General features: G+C 49.1%; 6 protein-coding genes across 6 annotated transcripts; 4 read left to right on the forward strand and 2 right to left on the reverse strand.

Annotated features, from left to right (window-relative positions):
* Positions 1 to 26: 26 nt before the first annotated feature.
* Positions 27 to 3,350, reverse strand: N7516_005098 (rRNA-processing protein UTP21; the record flags this gene model as incomplete). The annotated part of the gene is made up of 5 exons (XM_057217818.1): positions 27 to 638; positions 691 to 1,329; positions 1,393 to 1,644; positions 1,706 to 3,184; positions 3,246 to 3,350. The coding sequence occupies 5 exons, from the start codon at positions 3,348 to 3,350 to the stop codon at positions 27 to 29; spliced, it is 3,087 nt and encodes a 1,028-aa protein (XP_057079701.1).
* Positions 3,351 to 4,182: 832 nt separating this feature from the next.
* On the forward strand, positions 4,183 to 8,004 carry N7516_005099 (inositol polyphosphate kinase VIP1; the record flags this gene model as incomplete). Its single annotated transcript, XM_057217819.1, has 2 exons — positions 4,183 to 6,622; positions 6,677 to 8,004. 2 exons carry the CDS (start codon positions 4,183 to 4,185, stop codon positions 8,002 to 8,004), a joined length of 3,768 nt encoding a protein of 1,255 aa, XP_057079702.1.
* A 917-nt stretch (positions 8,005 to 8,921) lies between these two features.
* N7516_005100 (GPR1/FUN34/yaaH) lies at positions 8,922 to 9,901 on the forward strand (the record flags this gene model as incomplete). Its single annotated transcript, XM_057217820.1, has 5 exons — positions 8,922 to 9,005; positions 9,073 to 9,268; positions 9,336 to 9,446; positions 9,502 to 9,547; positions 9,610 to 9,901. 5 exons carry the CDS (start codon positions 8,922 to 8,924, stop codon positions 9,899 to 9,901), a joined length of 729 nt encoding a protein of 242 aa, XP_057079703.1.
* Positions 9,902 to 10,553: 652 nt separating this feature from the next.
* N7516_005101 (diacylglycerol/lipid kinase family protein) lies at positions 10,554 to 11,879 on the forward strand (the record flags this gene model as incomplete). Its single annotated transcript, XM_057217821.1, has 1 exon — positions 10,554 to 11,879. One exon carries the CDS (start codon positions 10,554 to 10,556, stop codon positions 11,877 to 11,879), a length of 1,326 nt encoding a protein of 441 aa, XP_057079704.1.
* A 287-nt stretch (positions 11,880 to 12,166) lies between these two features.
* N7516_005102 (lipase ROG1 family protein) lies at positions 12,167 to 15,475 on the forward strand (the record flags this gene model as incomplete). The annotated part of the gene is made up of 3 exons (XM_057217822.1): positions 12,167 to 12,354; positions 12,425 to 13,321; positions 13,384 to 15,475. 3 exons carry the CDS (start codon positions 12,167 to 12,169, stop codon positions 15,473 to 15,475), a joined length of 3,177 nt encoding a protein of 1,058 aa, XP_057079705.1.
* A 141-nt stretch (positions 15,476 to 15,616) lies between these two features.
* On the reverse strand, positions 15,617 to 16,597 carry N7516_005103 (inositol monophosphatase family protein; the record flags this gene model as incomplete). The annotated part of the gene is made up of 3 exons (XM_057217823.1): positions 15,617 to 16,295; positions 16,351 to 16,432; positions 16,480 to 16,597. The coding sequence occupies 3 exons, from the start codon at positions 16,595 to 16,597 to the stop codon at positions 15,617 to 15,619; spliced, it is 879 nt and encodes a 292-aa protein (XP_057079706.1).
* Positions 16,598 to 17,402: the final 805 nt, after the last annotated feature.

Here is a 17,402-nt window from a genome sequence, read left to right on the forward strand (position 1 = left end):
GTAATTATGGAACTGTCCGATTCAAATTACCGAGCGGATCGCAAGAATCCAACAACTCCGCGACAGTAGCCCACCAGCTCAGCTAGGCGCTTTCCCTCTCGCTGTTGCTCAGCAGACCAAATTGCTAGAGCCTCTTGCAACAGACGATACTGAGGCTCATCTTGAGTAGAGCTGAGACTCACAGTGTCGGCGTGAATCTTCAAGAAGACCGCCATCCAAGCATTGACAAGCTCAAAGTCTCTCTTTGACTTCAGGCGAGCAGTCAGGGCAACAACGAAATCGGACAACTCGGAGTGTCCATCACGCACCCGAGGATCCAGTGAGCGAATCTCGAGATCCGCTTTGGCTGGAGATAAGGTCTTCAGATGGTCGATAAATGAGTTGAAGTCACCGGAATCATGACCGGTTGCCAATGATCGAGTGAAAATAGATTGAGGAGCACTGGCGGTTCCGCCATTTTGCAGCTTGGCAATCCGCATCCTTTCGGCTTCGGCGATTTTGGCCACTGATGCCGCGTCGGTATCCTCGGTGCCAGGGATTTCACTGGCGGCCTCGGGTCCACTGGAACCGAGGAGAGAAGGAAGGAAGAAAGGTGCCTTCTCAGGTGCCTTGGGGGCTTCCTTGGGACGATTACGTTCCTATTGAACTGTTAGCCAGAAACTTGCACTTGCGCAGGAATAAAAAGCATACCCGTATAGTATCTAGGTGAATCAATGACTGCCATCTGCTCTTGGGAACAAGACTCAGAGTCATCATGTCGTGTTGTAGTTGTTCCGTCGCTAGTACTGGGCCATCTTCCTCATCTTGCTCGGTAGTATCCACAAAGGCAGCCTCAATAAGACCAGCACCGCCTTCTCCTGATGTTGCCGGAAGGCCAACGTTCTCAATAACGTTCTCATCCAGGTTTCTGGTCGATACAGGCATGAAAAGGCTGCGGTTGCTCCAAAGACTGATTCCAATGCTACCGGCGTGTGCAGTGGCGAGGAATTCACCGGTTGAAGACATGGCCAGAGCGACACATGTGCTTGAGACGCGGAAAATGTCAATAAGATGTCCGGTGGGCATATCCCATACGCGTACGACCGAGTCCATGGAGGCAGCCACAATCCATCGTCCATCATTTGAGAAGATGAAATCGTTGACTTGACCGACACATCCCCAGAACTCACGAACGAGCTTTCTGGTCTCAAGGTCAATCACACGGATCGAGAGATCGTCACAGCTGAAGGCGACTAATTCACTAGCCTTGTTATAGCGAAGCCCAGTAATGGCCGCCATAGGGTGCCAGTCTAGCTCACCAATGAATTTTCCAGAGAGAAGATCCCAAAACTATATTCCAGAAAAGGTCAATTTGTGAATTCCGAGAGAAAAGGAGGGAATGGTGGGGTGTACCTTGACTTTGCCATCTAGGCCGCAGCTGACAACGGTACGGTTCAAGCTGTCAATCATCAAGCCAGTCACAGCTTTGGTGTGTTTAGTAGCCGCAGCGATCGAGGCCTGAGCATTAAATTTGGTGCTACGGCCAGCTTGGGGGCGAGCCGGGAAACTTTGTCGGTGCAGACCTGACTGCATGTTGAACATGTCGATAGAACCTCCAGCTGATCCTATGACAGCGAAAGTACCACACTGTGAAACAGTCACACTCTGTGGATAATGAATTAGCAAAAGACAACAATTGCTCAATCATGTTTAAAAACCTGCGTACCTTGACTTCTGTTCCATCGCTGGTTGCAAACGCCCATCGACCTGCCTTCTTTTTGCCCCAGAACCAAGTACGTGCGAACTTATCACCTCGGTGACCAGTAACCACGCTTTCCCAACCGGTTGCATTGGAAGCATTGGCATTTGTAACCTTCGGGTTCGACCAGATTGGACCGGAAGTGGTGACTCCCATTCCGCTATCACGGTTGAGGCTGCAGGCAATACATGTAACCTCGGGAGCCTTGAGATCCTCTGTATTTGAGATGTTTGATGGCCCTCCCTTCTTAGCCTTGCGTTCCAAGCTACCCTGTGAGATCTCGGTATGCTGACTGTCTTTGCGCAGACTAAGTCCCCAGAGACTGCAATCCTTGCTTGCACTAAGAAGCCACTTGCCGCCAGACTCGGAACCATCTGAAGATGTCGGCAGGAAATCGAGAGCGCTGACTGCAGCAGAGTGGCCGTTTCTTCTGTGAAGAGGTCTAGGAATGGGCGAAAATGGCGTTTCGTCAAAGATCCAAGTCTTCAAAGAATTGTCATCGCCTGATGACACGAGCACTGGCTGTCCATCCAAGAACTCAACACGGTTAGCGCCCATGGGCTTTTCGCCGCTTGACACTCGATGGGCTCCACGAAGAATGCCTGCAATGCGACCTCCATTATTCAAGTCCCAGAGTGTGATATCGCCGCTACCACTTGACGCTGTGGCCATGACACCTGAGCTGCGGCCATCGTGGCCAGCACCCAATCCGTCACCGCGGAAAGTGATGGATGTTACCGGGAGACCACGGGATGATGCGTTCTTGAGAGACAAAACCAGCTGGCCTGAGCTAACGTTCTGAATAGCCAACGCACCGCCCTTGTAGGCAATGGCAACAAGAGATAGAGCAGGAGTGGGGTGAATCGCAGTCACGGGCCCAGCATCTGCCGACAAAGAAGGCAATGTGTGAAGAAGCTTTCCACTGCGGAGGTTCCAGATATCGACCGCTCCGTCCGATCGGCCCACAAAGATCTTGTTCAGATAAGTCGGCATGTTGCACATTATCCCCGTGTAGATCTTCTCTCCAGAGGAACCCTGTGGGCGCAGACTGGCATAGTGCTCGTATGTGCCCGTTTTCCAAACCTCGAGGCCGCCGGTCCAGCAACCAACCACCCATGAACCAAACACCACCAAGCGCTCGATGGGTCCCTTCAGATCTGCGGGGCCCTCGAGGACTGCAACTCTTTTGCCGCGCTTGAAAACCCAGACGCCTCCGGGGGACTGCGACCGAAGATGGCCCCAAGCTGCAAATACCTTATCCTGCCATGCACATGTTGCTGTAATGATCTCCGGTGTTTGCGGTCGACTCAGAAAGATGAGGTTCAAGCCTCGGCGCAAATCATAAGTCTGCAGCGAGTGTCCCACGGAGGTTGTGATTTGAAAGGTCGATTTACCCAGACGCACCGATGTAAAGGGAACGGGTGTTGGCGACACCAATCCTAGTGTCTTTATAGCGAGAAGTCAGTTTAGAGAACAGAAGCAATTCAAATTCGTTTCTTCAACTTACACGGAAAGGAGCAAAGATTTTGGAACCACGTGTTCCAGCCTTAACCTGCGATACTCGTTTCTGCCTCTTCGCGAGAGGCAGATCAAAATTATCGGCCGAAGGCATGCTGATATCGGTGGACACACTGACGACAACAGATATAATATCGGAGGGTCTAAAGTAATTCGAAGAAAGCCCTTGGCCTTTCAATTGAGAATTCCGTTCTGACTTGTTCACCAAGTCAATCACGAAAGGTATCCTAGTAGTCCAAGTCGTCTCACTAGCTTTGTCTTCTTTTTTTTTCTTCCGATGTTTTTTCTGCCCCGCCTAGTCCTGCAGGCATCAGACCGCCTTCAAGCAGGTGATGTACTTTTCCTCGGGGTACAGAATACCTTCAAATGATAAAAGTATCTAGAATTTTATCTTTGGTTTGCCTTGATTTAAGATAATTCTACAGCTGTAAATGGTTTTATTACATCATATTTTAAAAATAAATAAATGATTACCTTATCGGAGAGTTATTTGCACAATTGGCATGCTATCAAATAGCATCATCATGAACTGAAAACTTCTAGAGTAAGTACCCATGTAGATGGGGCTTTTGTACTTTTGGATCTAGTTATGCCGTAGTCTATGGGAATACGAGGAGGCCCAATGAATCGAATATACAATTTACATACCACTTCCAGCTCATTCAGTCTGATGATAAACGAAATGAGCAAATTTGAACCACCGAAATGCCCGTTCTTTCTCTCCGCCTATGCAAATGCGGAACACCCCCATCATATATTTGGTAATACAACCTTGGAATCTCCAGAGCTTCCACTTCTTCCTCCACGAACTGTTACCCAAAGAATTTCTGCTTCACCAAATCTTACATTCCACTGATCAAAATCAAATTTGATGCGGTCGAACTAGATTTTAAACCACAATACTGCCCAGGCAATTGACCCCTCATATGGATGATGCCGCTGAGCACAGCAACGGCTCTTTTGCCGATGCTGGACTTTTAAAACCTACAGAACCCAACCTCCCGTCGCCTTTACTTGATATGGACTCCGATCACAATGATCTAACGCCCACAGGGCCCGTTCCCGAACCTACATCTACATTGCTGCCAAATAAGCCCACGTCACACGCAAAGCCGACCCAAAGCCAATCAGGAAAAGCTGATTCGGGATTTGACTCTCGCTCCGCCAGTCGAATGGGACAGTCTACACGCCCGTTAAGCCACGCACCTAGAAGACTCAGCGGAAGCACGGCTGCCAGTACCGCTGCAAGCTCTATCAGTGAGATGGAATCCAGTTCCCTGAAACCATGGAGGATCGGAGTCTGTGCCTTGGATGTGAAAGCACGCAGCAAACCGAGCCAGAACATCTTGACTCGACTCCAATCAAAAGGCGAATTTGAGGTTATCGTTTTTGGGGACAAGGTTATTCTCGATGAAGCTGTCGAAAATTGGCCCGTGTGTGACTTCCTGCTCGCTTTCTTCTCCGATGGATTCCCCTTGGACAAAGCCATCGCCTATGCTAAACTTCGCAAACCCCTCTGTGTCAATGATCTGCCTATGCAAAAGGTCTTGTGGGATAGGCGGCTGTGCCTGAGGATTCTGGATCATATGGGTGTTCCTACTCCGAAGCGGCTAGAGGTCAACCGCGATGGTGGTCCGGTTCTAGAATCGGCGGAACTCGGCCAGCATATCTATCGCTTGACTGGCGTGAGGCTCGAAGGCCCAGAGAGCGGAATTGGTGGCGGTGCCCCTCAAACCCAGAGTGTCTCAATGTCCGAGGATGGCGAGGCCTTGGTTGTTGACGGCAAAGTCTTCAAGAAGCCCTTTGTTGAAAAGCCTGTCAATGGTGAGGACCACAACATTCACATCTACTTCCCCAATGATCAACAGTACGGCGGTGGTGGAAGAAGACTATTCCGAAAGGTCGGCAACAAAAGCTCAGAATATGATCCCAGCCTCACTGTTCCAAGATCTGTCACTGAGAAGGATGCAAGTTATCTCTACGAACAGTTTCTCAGGGTTGACAATGCAGAAGATGTAAAAGCCTACACCGTTGGTCCAGACTTTTGTCACGCAGAGACGCGCAAATCGCCCGTGGTCGACGGTCTCGTTCGGCGCAATACCCACGGGAAGGAGGTACGATACATCACGAAGCTTGGCAAGGAGGAGGCAATAATCGCATCAAAGATCTCAAATGGATTTGGTCAAAGAATTTGTGGCTTTGACATGCTCCGTGTGGGAGATAAAAGCTATGTCATTGATGTCAACGGCTGGAGCTTCGTCAAGGACAACAATGATTACTACGATAAGTGTGCCAACATCCTCAGGGATATTTTCTTGGAAGAAAGACGCAAATGCGAGGGGATATCAGAATCATCCGAGCCGCCCTCGCCGGACATGGCCTCATCCTCATCCAGACGGAGCACGACAGGATCTCATCGCCAAACACTGAAAACATTGCTGAAGTCTCCTAGCACTTCCAGACTTTACGGCCCAAGCCAGAAACCTACTGAAGCCTCGGAGTCATGTACTCCATCAGTAGCGTCGTCTGGGGTAGAGGGTACCGATATTGGCGCTGCTCTCAGCAAGTTGAATTCCCGGGAAGCCTACTCTACTAGCCGTGGCTATAGTCCCTCGAATACGAAATCCCCGGCTCTTTCGGTGCAGCACGCTAATGACGAAGCCCTTCCGCCTCTTCCTGCTTCCAAACACTCTTGGAAGCTGAAGGGCATGGTGGCAGTGATTCGACACGCAGATCGGACCCCGAAGCAAAAATTCAAGTTCACCTTTCATAGCCAACCTTTTGTGGATTTGCTGAAAGGGCACCAGAACGAGATAGTGATCAAGGGGGAAGCTGCATTGTCCAGTGTTTGTGATGCCGTCAAGCTAGCTATGGAGAAGGGTCTAGAAGACATGGACAAGCTTCAGTTGCTCCGCACATCTTTAGATAAAAAGGGCGGCTGGCCTGGTACCAAAGTACAGATCAAGCCGATGTTCCGGAAAAGAAAGCCAGAGGAAATGGGAGAGCAGGGCCCACTGGAAACTTCAACTCCATTGCCCGAGAGCAAGCCCAGTGAAGAGCCCCCCGCCCCTGTACCCAATGAAGGTGAGGGACTCACGCCAGAGGATGAGGACTTGCGCAAATCACAGACACGAAGTGATTCTATCTCGGGTGCGACTTTTTCTCGGTTCTCTGCCGCCGAGAATGACTTGATCCTGGACAAACTACAGCTTGTCATCAAGTGGGGTGGCGAGCCCACACATGCTGCGCGTTATCAATCGCAGGATCTTGGACTGAATATGCGTGATGATCTTAAGCTGATGAACAAGGAGGCGTTGAATAACGTCCGTATTTTCACCAGCTCAGAACGTCGAGTGAGCACCAGTGGTAAGCTATCTTCCTTCCCAAGTCCTACATACATCAAGCTAATAATTCTTATAGCACAGATATGGGCATGCTCATTTTTGGACCAGAAGGATATCCCGGAAGACTTGATACAAGTTCGGAAAGATCTGCTTGACGACTCAAATGCCGCCAAGGATGTCATGGACAAAGTCAAGAAAAAGCTGAAATTGCTTTTGCGAGAAGGGTCTGCGCCTTCACAGTTTGCTTGGCCCAAGGACAGAAATATCCCAGAACCTTCAGTTGTCCTTGCTAGGGTAGTTGAACTGATGAAGTTCCACCGGAGTGTCATGCGACAAAACTTTGAGAAACTCGAGAGCGCACCACACATTTTCCAGACCCCATCCAATGACCCTGAAACCCAGAGCCAACCACCCCCCCTGGATCATGATATATCTAACATCCAGGGCCGTTGGTGCGCGGGTGAAGATCCCCGACTCTTCAAGGAACGGTGGGAAAAGCTATTTGCGGAGTTCTGTGACACCGAGAAAGTCGACCCAAGCAAACTTTCCGAGCTATACGACAGTATGAAGTTCGATGCACTCCACAATAGACAGTTTTTGGAATGGGTCTTCATGCCTCAGGACAGCCCCCGTGACTCTGTTGAGGAACAGAAAAGCAAGGGTGCTATAAAGATAGACACGGGCGCGGAGGGGAAACCCGGACAGGAAGCCGTGAACGACAGATCCGAAGAGCGCACGGAAAGCCAGACGTTTGCCCACCGCTTTGGGTTGAAGAAACGCATCCTCACTCTCGAGTCACTGCCCCACCTTCGGGCACTAGATGATTCATACGATCATTACTTCAAGCTGTTCCCTGGTTCCCAATCCTCCAAGTGCAAGATGGATGAGCGGCTTTCTCAGCTCCGGGAACTGTACAAGCTAGCCAAGGTTTTGTTCGACTACGTGACGCCTCAGGAATATGGAATCACCGACAGCGAGAAACTCGAGATTGGCCTTCTAACCTCTCTTCCCCTTCTTCAAGAAATTGTTCGAGATCTAGAAGAGGTGCAGGCTTCGCAGGATGCCAAGTCCTTCTTCTACTTCACCAAGGAATCTCATATTTACACCCTCTTGAACTGCATCTTGGAAGGTGGAATTCAAACCAAGATTGCCAGGAGTGCCATCCCAGAACTTGATTACCTCTCTCAAATTTGTTTCGAGCTATACGAAGCGCGGGACAGTGAATCGGACTCCTACTCCTACTCCATCCGTATCTCAGTCAGCCCTGGTTGTCATGCCTTCGATCCGCTTGACGTGCAACTCGATTCCAGACACTCCATCGGCTGCACCCCACGCCGAAGCTTAACCGCCCATCAGGATTGGAAGGAGGTGATTGAGACGTTGAAGGCGAAATTCAACACGTAAGTTGTATCCTACGTTAACCTCCCCGGATTTTTACTGATCATTGCATGTAGTGTGGAACTACCCAAGACTTTCATCGCGGTAAACCTCAGTGACAAGCACTCTCACGGTGAGAATTCATCGTCGCCCCCGCGTGATATCTCTCCCCAACCCAGGACTAAGATCAATATTTCGGGAACATTGTATTTGGCATGGCCATTTTTTTTTTTTTTTGCTTTATTTTGTGCCCGATACCTTTGGATAGAATTGCCCTCTTATGTACCCCTTCCTTACGAAGGCTGTATAGTTAATGAATGTATGGTACTAGTAAACGGAGATCCTATGAATTACCTATTCCATTTTTTTTTTTCGTAGGTTTAGTCCCATAATAAATACACCGTCCTATAACCTCCCTCTAATGCTCCCCATATATAAAAATTAAAAAAACGAACAGGACATACTCGGCCAAACCCGGCCAACCACGGCCAACCACGGCCAACCACTGTCGGCCAACAACACTGTGGGGTAGCGGCCAAGCCTGTGGAGACGAGTTTGGCCGCAAGTCTTGGGGTAAACAAGGGCGTAAAGTATGGAGTAGCGTAATAGAAATTAAAGAATTGCATCGTTCGGCTGGTCCTGGTGGCCGTTCTCCCCTGCAGGTCCGGGAAAATCTCTCGGATCTTCGCTGATCTCCAGGGTTATTATAGTTTTGTTGTGTCAAATTTGTCATAGAAGCTACAATTTTCCTTGCATGGCCACCAATAGTCACAAATTCCTCGGGGGTCTAATTTCGCTCGGGCTTGTCCGGGTTTATGGAAAAAAGAACCTTTATATAGTTACCTTTCGCTGAAAAAAAAGTTGAAAAGAGGTCTTGGATTTTTGATAGACTCACTTGGGCCTCATTCAGAGTCATTCTCCATACATCGATGTTATCCGACGAAATGTCTACTGAGAAGGGAAATGAGACACCGGTCTTCAGACCGAGTCAACCGGTCATGAAGCCCGGTGCTCACTTAGCAAACCCTGTAAGAGCCTTGGATAACTAACTTGAAGTTTTTGATGCAGAGTACATCTACTAACATGTCAATATAGGCACCTTTGGCGATGGGTGGCTTTGCTACCACTCTGCTATCTGTGTCTTTGGCTATGATGAACTTCCGTGAGGTCTACACACAGACTATTTTCATGGGTGATCTTTGTTTCGTCGCTGGAATCGGCATGCTTATTTCTGCTCAATGGGAGATGGTCCGAGGGAATACATTTTCCTACACAGTTCTTTCTGCCTTTGGTTCGTGGCGACAACAATCCCTATTTTGCTATCAAGGGGGCTTATATTAACATTTTCATCCTTGCAGCGTTCTTTTATGGCGGTTACGGAGTAATTATGATTCCCGCATTAGGCATCGTGGATGCATATGGCGGTTATACTCCGGAATATCACAACGCCCTGGGGTTCTTTGTCTTGTGTAAGCACTATGCTTTGGGATGATCTATCTCTTTCTCTGACATTCTCTTCTCTAGTATGGGCGGTCTTCAACCTCTTCTTTCTCTTGGCCAGCTGTGCTCTGTGAGTTCCTTCGACTCTACAATTCTCTACTGCGAGAGCTAAGAGCTAACCCCATCGAACAGGAACCTTTGTTATTTCCTTCTGTTCCTCACCCTTGAGCTGTGTCTCATCTTCGACGCCGCAGGTAGCTTTGTCCTGGCCGACGGATTCACCGACAAAAGTGCAGATCTTATGACGGTTGCTGGTGCTTTCGCTTTCGTTTCCAGTTTGCTTGGATACTACTCGGTTCTCCATTACCTGTGTGAAGAGTCTCTGCCATTCTCGGTTCCGATGGGCGACACTTCTCAGGCTTGGAAGCGTTGGTGCAAAAAGCCAACTCGGGAAGATTCGAAGGGTCAAGGAGAGTTGGTGTGAAGGGAATCAAAGGTTATACAGGGAAAAAAATCTCTCGCACAGGATGTGCTTCTTTTTCATTCGTCAAAAAGGTTAAATTTGGATTAGACGTTTTAATACAACATACAGTGGTACGGCTATGGCTAATAGGAAGGATGGCTATGCTATGACTAGCTGCAACTAGCTACATGTGTGGTCTTTAATGGATGTAATATATATATACCGATACAATGTTTTTGGGCTAGTCGGCTAAATGCTCGTATAAGGTTCTCCGCTAATGATTACCCAGGTGTATGTCATAGGCAATCGTGCTTCCAAGCAGCTTCTGACCATATATGATTGATTGTTGATGATCTTCCGTACGGCGTTGAGCAGACCCAATATAAATAGAGCCAGCGCTGCCGGTATAAGAATTCAACCATATTGGAAGTGTTAGTTGTATATATAAATAAGCCCCCCAAAAATAGATAACCAAGTAACCTCGATTTTTTTGGATAAAAAGACAGTCATGTAATAATAATAACAATTAAAGAGTGAGATCTCTCCTAGAAAGCCTGTCGTCTTTTTAGCCAAGTAGTACGACATGGATTAAAAGGTCCGGGTAAGCCGTAAACCCCGCCTTGTCAACTGTTGATTTTTCTCTCACTACTCTACATACTCAGAGATAGCAGAGATGTCTGGCCCTTTGGCAGTCGATATAGTCGATAGTACCCTAAAATACACATCTCACGCAGGTGCTGAGTATGTGATTGACTTCAACGACATTCTCTGCGTCTTGTCCAATCCACCCACGTACAGTGTGCTGTTCTTTCAGAAAACCGAACTGGATGGCCCCAAGTCCGAAGACTTTTCTTTAAAAAGGATCGATATCGAGTCTCTGCCTGCAGAATTATCTCCATTTGTGACCAAAGTTCCCAGCCATCTTCGGAACGAAGATGAACCACCTATCGTCCAGGTGGTAGTATCTACTGGATCAGGAACGGGGAAATCCAAGACAGTCTTTGAAGATGTTGTGCGGCCACTTCTTACATATGTTGGGTTAGAAAATTACGAGCTCTACGAGACGCAGTCGGCGCAAACTATCACCGAGCTCGCACGATCGAAATTCCTGGAGCGGGCTCAAAATAGCGTCCCTCAGACCATCATCCTTCTTTCTGGCGACGGGGGTCTTATCGACATTCTTGAGGTTTTCTACAAATCTAAGAAGAAGATCGGCGTGTCTCCCAATATTGTGTTGATGCCTTGTGGGACAGGGAATGCTATGGCAAGTTCTATTGGATTACGATCGGGTCCGGTGCCGGGTCTTTCAACCCTCCTTCGAGGCAGCCCATCATCTATACCAGTATTTGCTGCCAAATTCTCACCAGGCAGTCGATTGGTCATCGATGAAGGTCGCCAGCGAGCCGATATCGACACCGATGTTCACCACACATTATACGGGGCCGTTGTTGCGAGCTGGGGGCTCCATGCTGCATTGGTTGCAGACAGCGATACATTCGAATATCGCAAATTTGGAGTAGATCGTTTCAAGATGGCCGCAAATGAGCTACTTAATCCCTCAGACGGCACTCCGCCTCACAAATTCAAAGGCAAAATCACATTAACCACCTCGAATGGGCTAAACGAGGCGCGTTCCCAAGAAGCAGTGGAAGAGCTCGAGCACATGTATACGCTCGCTACACTCGTTCCACGACTCGAGAAGGACTTCTTGATTTCCCCAGACTCAGTTCCCCTGGACGGACAAATGAGGTTCATCCGCTTCGGTCCTATGTCAGCCGAAGACGCGATGCAGCTGATGACTCTAGCCTATCAGGGCGGTCGGCATGTGATGGAAGATACGGTTACCTACGCCAACACTGAACAAGTTCGAATCGATTTCCAAGAAGATGAGGAGAGGTGGCGACGAGTTTGTATTGATGGAAAGATCGTTGCTGTGGAAAAAGATGGTTGGGTGGAAATTCGGAAAGAACCTACCCGTTTACTGAACTTGATCAATTAGACAGAGATTCACCCAAGTTTCGATAGAGATATATATTAGATTAGAACTGAAGAATACATTGTGGTATGGTTCATAAAACAAGGGCCAGTTCATAGAGTTGTTGATCCGTAAAGGGAATGTAATCATGTGTTTGCCGCCGTCTCCGGGATTGGACCCCGTAAACTACCACTCCACCCATCCCAGCATATGGGATGCGCCAGCAAATGATATTGTTGTTGTCTCGCTAGTCTATCTTATCTAGCGCCTTGGAATTTGCTTGATTATAATGGAACTGCCCATTAGATTCGATGCTGATCACCGCGCGCACCTATTCAGCCTCCCAAACCCCAGACCAAGGTGCAGCACAACCCTGCAATAAAAGGTCGCGATTTCATACCTTCTCCGGCTGGCAAACAACTCCGGTGGATATAAAGGAAGCGACCGACATGTTGTTAATCCATCAAGTTGGTAGTGTTCGTGTTGGGGAAGTTGTTAGGTGAGTCTAGTCCGGATTGCCCCTCAAGTCCGAAGTCCTTCTGGGTCGCTAATAGTAAATCCTCCAACAGATACACGATTACCTATACTCCGGCGGACGATCCGATCCTTCCCATTCCTTCGAATCTCTACGTGAGGGTGAAGAACACATCTGCCATCCCGTTGCGTGCCGCATACCTCCATGGCCCGTACACGCTATACGCTGCTTGCTATCCCTCGCAGTTTGACCCCAATACCAAATACGAGCGACAGGATCTGGAGGGTACACCTCAGTTTGAGCCCTACCTAAAGGCGGGAGGTGGTTGGGACGCCATCATCAAGGTGCCGACTAATCTTCAGGAAGCTCACGATTTTGGCTCTCCGGGTCAAGGCGGACCGGCAAGTGGGCAGAGAGTTAGCTGGATCGTTGAGATACAATCGCAGGTGATATTCTCAAGTAGCGCAGCGGTCCATTTTGAGCTGCTGGTGGGCCGAGATGAAAAATCGCTGGCATATTTCTCGGGCGGTGCATGGAGTAGCGGAAATGGCGCTCCGGGGCCTCCGGCAAAGTTACAAGACCATTGGCTGCCTGGAACTAGAGGTAGTCAGGTGCTTGCCTCTAAAGGCGTGTACACAAAATCAATCGCTCTTCATGTCGACGATACAACTAGTCTATGGAGCAATCCGCCATTCCCCTCGGCGAAGCCGGCTTCCGAAAGCGTTGATCAGAAGAGTCAGGACTCGCAATCTCTGCGTGACAATCCAGCGCCGGAGGGCTCTACTGAAGTTCCGATGAAAAGCGCCCAGAAGAAGAAGAAGGTGCATCTCGTGTTACTGACACATGGGTTGCACAGCAACCTCGGTGCAGACATGCTCTTTTTAAAGGAGAGCATCGACGCAGCCATGAGAAAATCCAAGAAGGACGACAATAAAGCAAACGCTCCCCACGTCGGCCCTGTTGGACTGGATGATAGAGAAAACCTGACAAGGTATGAAACCCCATTTGAGCGCTTGGGCACCCATAATTCCTAATCCCTGGTTCTGTCAGCAGTAAATCCAGTCATGTGGAGGAGGATCAAAATAACCAGTCTAGCGATAACCCTGATGATGACGACGAGCAAGTCATTGTCAGAGGGTTCTCTGGCAATGCTGTTCGGACTGAGCGTGGGATTCAATACCTCGGCAAACGACTGGCCAAATATGTCCTCCTTCTCACATATCCAGATCAACCCTATTTCCCTTTGAAGGGCTCAAAGTCGAACCCATTTTCTCGACCTTTTGGTGCTCGCAAGGAGCGAACTCAACCATTTGCTCATCCAGCTGAATCAACCCCCGAAGAGAATGCCCAACAATTTCAAAACGAAGACCATGCCTACCAGATTACAAGCATCAGTTTTGTTGGCCATTCTCTCGGCGGGCTGATTCAGACATATGCAATCGCATATATCCAAAAGCACTCACCTCAGTTCTTTGAGCAAATCAAGCCTGTTAACTTTATTGCCCTTGCAACCCCCTTTCTCGGTCTTAGCAATGAGAATCCAATGTACGTTCGATTTGCATTGGATTTAGGTTTAGTTGGACGTACCGGCCAGGACCTCGGGTTGAGTTGGACAGCACCGAAAGTTCGAAGTGGCTGGGGAGCCATTATTGCTGGAAGAGGAGAGTCTGCGAAAGACCCTGGCCATTCGGATCCTGGCGCCAAGCCGCTTCTACGGATTCTTCCTTGCGGTCCTGCCCACGAGGTTCTTAAGAAGTTCCAACATCGCACAGTGTACTCGAATGTGGTGAACGACGGGATAGTTCCTTTGCGGACGTCCTCGCTTTTGTTCCTAGACTGGAAAGGTCTGGATCGGGTTGAAAAGGCGAGGAGGGACAATGGAATTGTTGGAACTATGGCCGAATGGGGGTGGGCAGAGTTGACAGGCGCCAACTCGAAATCCCCGCGATTAGGTCGCCCCGACGGAGAACAGCATTTGAGTCTCCCGGCATTGGAGACCGGTCATCAAATCGCATATCCTGCGACCCAGGTTTCCCCAAGACCCCAAAACGACATTTCGGACGAAGATGCAATCTCCCCGAGACCGGCACAATTCCTAGCACCACCCAGTCATGTGTCCGGCCTGAAAATGCCAGAGGGCGCGGAGAAGGAAAATATCCCGGGAAGTGCGTCTCCCAGTCCTCTGGACAGCTTTTTCTCGCTGTTTCGCCTAAATCAGGGCAAGAATCCCCCTACTAGCAAGAATGCTAGAATTTATAAGCGTAGCCAGACCCTGGGCACGTTTGAGACTGGCGATGGCGTTGGAGATGGCATGATTCCAATTGCTCCTGGACATTCCTCACAGGAGCACGAAGGAGTACACACGCCTCCAAAGACAACATTTTTCGAGTCTGCTGGAGATTTACTAATGCCACCTTTACCACCTGCGGATTTCATTTTGGATCCTGCCTCGCGACCCCGGACAATCTTCCACGACCGCATCTACCACCCAGAGGATATACCGCATCCTTTACCGACAAAGCGACGCACATTAGCATTTGGTTCGCTTCAGGGCAAGCAATCGAAGTCGACACCCACTCAGCACCCACCTGCTAGCATCGCGGAAAATGAGAGTGGCCTCAAGGTCGAAGAAAAGATTGCGAGAGCTTATCACCGTGATCTGACTTGGCGTAAGGTTCTTGTTCGGCTTGAGCCTGATGCCCACAATAACATTATTGTGCGGCGCATGTTCACCAATGCCTATGGCTGGCCTGTTGTGAAACACTTGGTTGACACACATTTCGGCCACACGCCTACTGCGGAAACCGACGATTCTCTGAAGCAAAATGTGGAGATGGCCAAGTCTCCAAATGTTGGACCGACTAGTTCGGGTGATGAGATTGAAGGGCAGTCCGATTTTGCCGATCCAAATTCAGTAAGAGATACAGACGATTTGCCAAATGTATCCAATCTCCATGTATCGGAAGGTCCATCTTCCGGTCCTCGTGACACCTTACCTGTCGAAGATGAATCGCACATGAGCACCAGTGACAGAAATCTTGTATCGAGGTCGGATTCAGCACGATGGACTGATCGTGAAGTTGTCGAGGATGACAGCGAGTCCGGTTTCGAAGTGGAAACCAACGCTGGTTTCCGTCATTTATAATAGCGCCATTCTGGTTTTCATTGTACATACAGTTTCCTTAGACATATATACCCTGTAATTATGTGAACGTTATATTTGAATTGAAGCTTTTTTTTTTACTCTATATTGTATTCAACTAGTCCAAGGATTAAGGGACAGTAATCAATACTTCAATTCACCTTGAACATGGCTCCAGAATTCCTCCACCATCTCCTTCTGTCCAGTTCCGCCTGGGGAACCTCGGACAGCAAGATATTTCCGCCCATCAAGACGAGCTTCCCAAACTCCTGGGTTGCCGTCCGCCATAATACCCCCAGCTTCAGAGAGGATAACCCATCCCGCGCAGACATCCCAGGACCAGCATCCACCCTCCCAATACAAATCCAACGAGCCATCAGCCACAGCACATAGATTCAACGCGGCCGAGCCTAAACTCCGCATCGAGCGCACCATAGCCCCACCGTTTTCCTTAGACTGGCCCAGCTTCTCATATGTCCGAACCTTAGTCTCCCAATTGTTCCCGCTGCGATCCGCGCCCCATTCAATAGCAATGAGAGCATTAGCTAGTCCGGACAGGGGCTCTACATTGTCACCCTTAAGCGGCAAGCGAGTTTCACGATTGAGGAAAGCGCCTTGGCCTCGAATAGCAGAATACAAGTTTTTGGTGGAGGGGTTGAACACCACGCCTACTGCCGGTATGCGTCCAACGGCGAACCCGAGCGAAACACAGGCAAATGGGAAGCCGTGCACGAAGTTCGTCGTTCCATCGATGGGGTCCACGACGAAGGTAGGGGCATCGGTCAATGGGCGTGCTGGGTCATATGTTTCCTCGCCGTGGAATCTGAGAGAATACGCATCAGGAACATGCTAGCGGCTGTGAACGAGAAAACACATACTCGTAGTGTGGGTACTTCTCCCTCAGGGAGGTCGAGATCATGTTTTCGACGGCACGGTCATATTCCGTGACGAGGTCGACACCTACAGGGATTAGTTGGTGTCTTTTTGCTGTTTGTATGCATACGGACTATTAATTTTGGATCCTGTGCCGCTGGTTGCTGGGAGTGCATTATTGATTATGTCTCCAGCCTTGAAGGCCAAGGAGACTAGGAAGTCATGGATCTCGTTGAGGTTTGGGTTCTCCATGATTCAATTGAGATATTGAGATGGTAGACTTGGAGATTTTAATAAGATTTAAACGTCGCGACTGTTATTATTGAATATGTTGTATATCTTTAGGGGAATTGATGTATTGACCCCTCCCCAACCCCGACCCCACCCCCACTCTACCTTGCTAATTCGACACCCCCGGCCTGAATATTCAGTCACCGCCTTCCATATATGGTGCGATATTGAATTCTGCCATACATGAGATTCGTCGCTACCAGAAGTCAACTAAGCTCCTAGTCCCTAGTCCCTAGTCCGGAAGCTCCCCTTCCAGCGTCTGGTCCGCCCAGGACTTCAAGTCCGATCTCCGTTTCTAGTCCTCTGCCATCGGTACTCTCCAGGAGTCCGTTGAAACTCACCTCGTCTCTCTCTTTGAGGATACCAAATGAGCGCGTTGCCAAGATTATCAAGACCTCTGGCAAATACCTATATCTGGTCTGCAGCTCATAGTTGCCTACGGCCGATCTGCACAAGCTCAGTGTAGACCAGGGGATTGACGAGCTCGAGACGCTCGAAACGAATAAGATGAACGGAGTGTATGGCACCGTGTACGAATTGTCTAAAAGCAACCATCCAATGTTCACCTCAAAAAGTGTAAAAAAAGGAGTATGGTTAAATGTTGGTTAAACAACCCTGCTATGGGTAACTATATATACTATCGGATTTTCTAGGTAGTATAGCTGATTTAAAGGTCAAAGATGGAGGAGACGATCTCCGGGAACGCTAGAGGCGGGGCATTTCCGGCCTCTTTCGAGGGAAGTAATGTCGACATGTATATTGTAGA

The sequence above is a fragment of the Penicillium verrucosum genome, assembly GCF_028828655.1.
Source record: "Penicillium verrucosum strain IBT 35672 chromosome Unknown utg000001l_segment0_segment0, whole genome shotgun sequence".
NCBI lineage: Eukaryota > Fungi > Ascomycota > Eurotiomycetes > Eurotiales > Aspergillaceae > Penicillium > Penicillium verrucosum.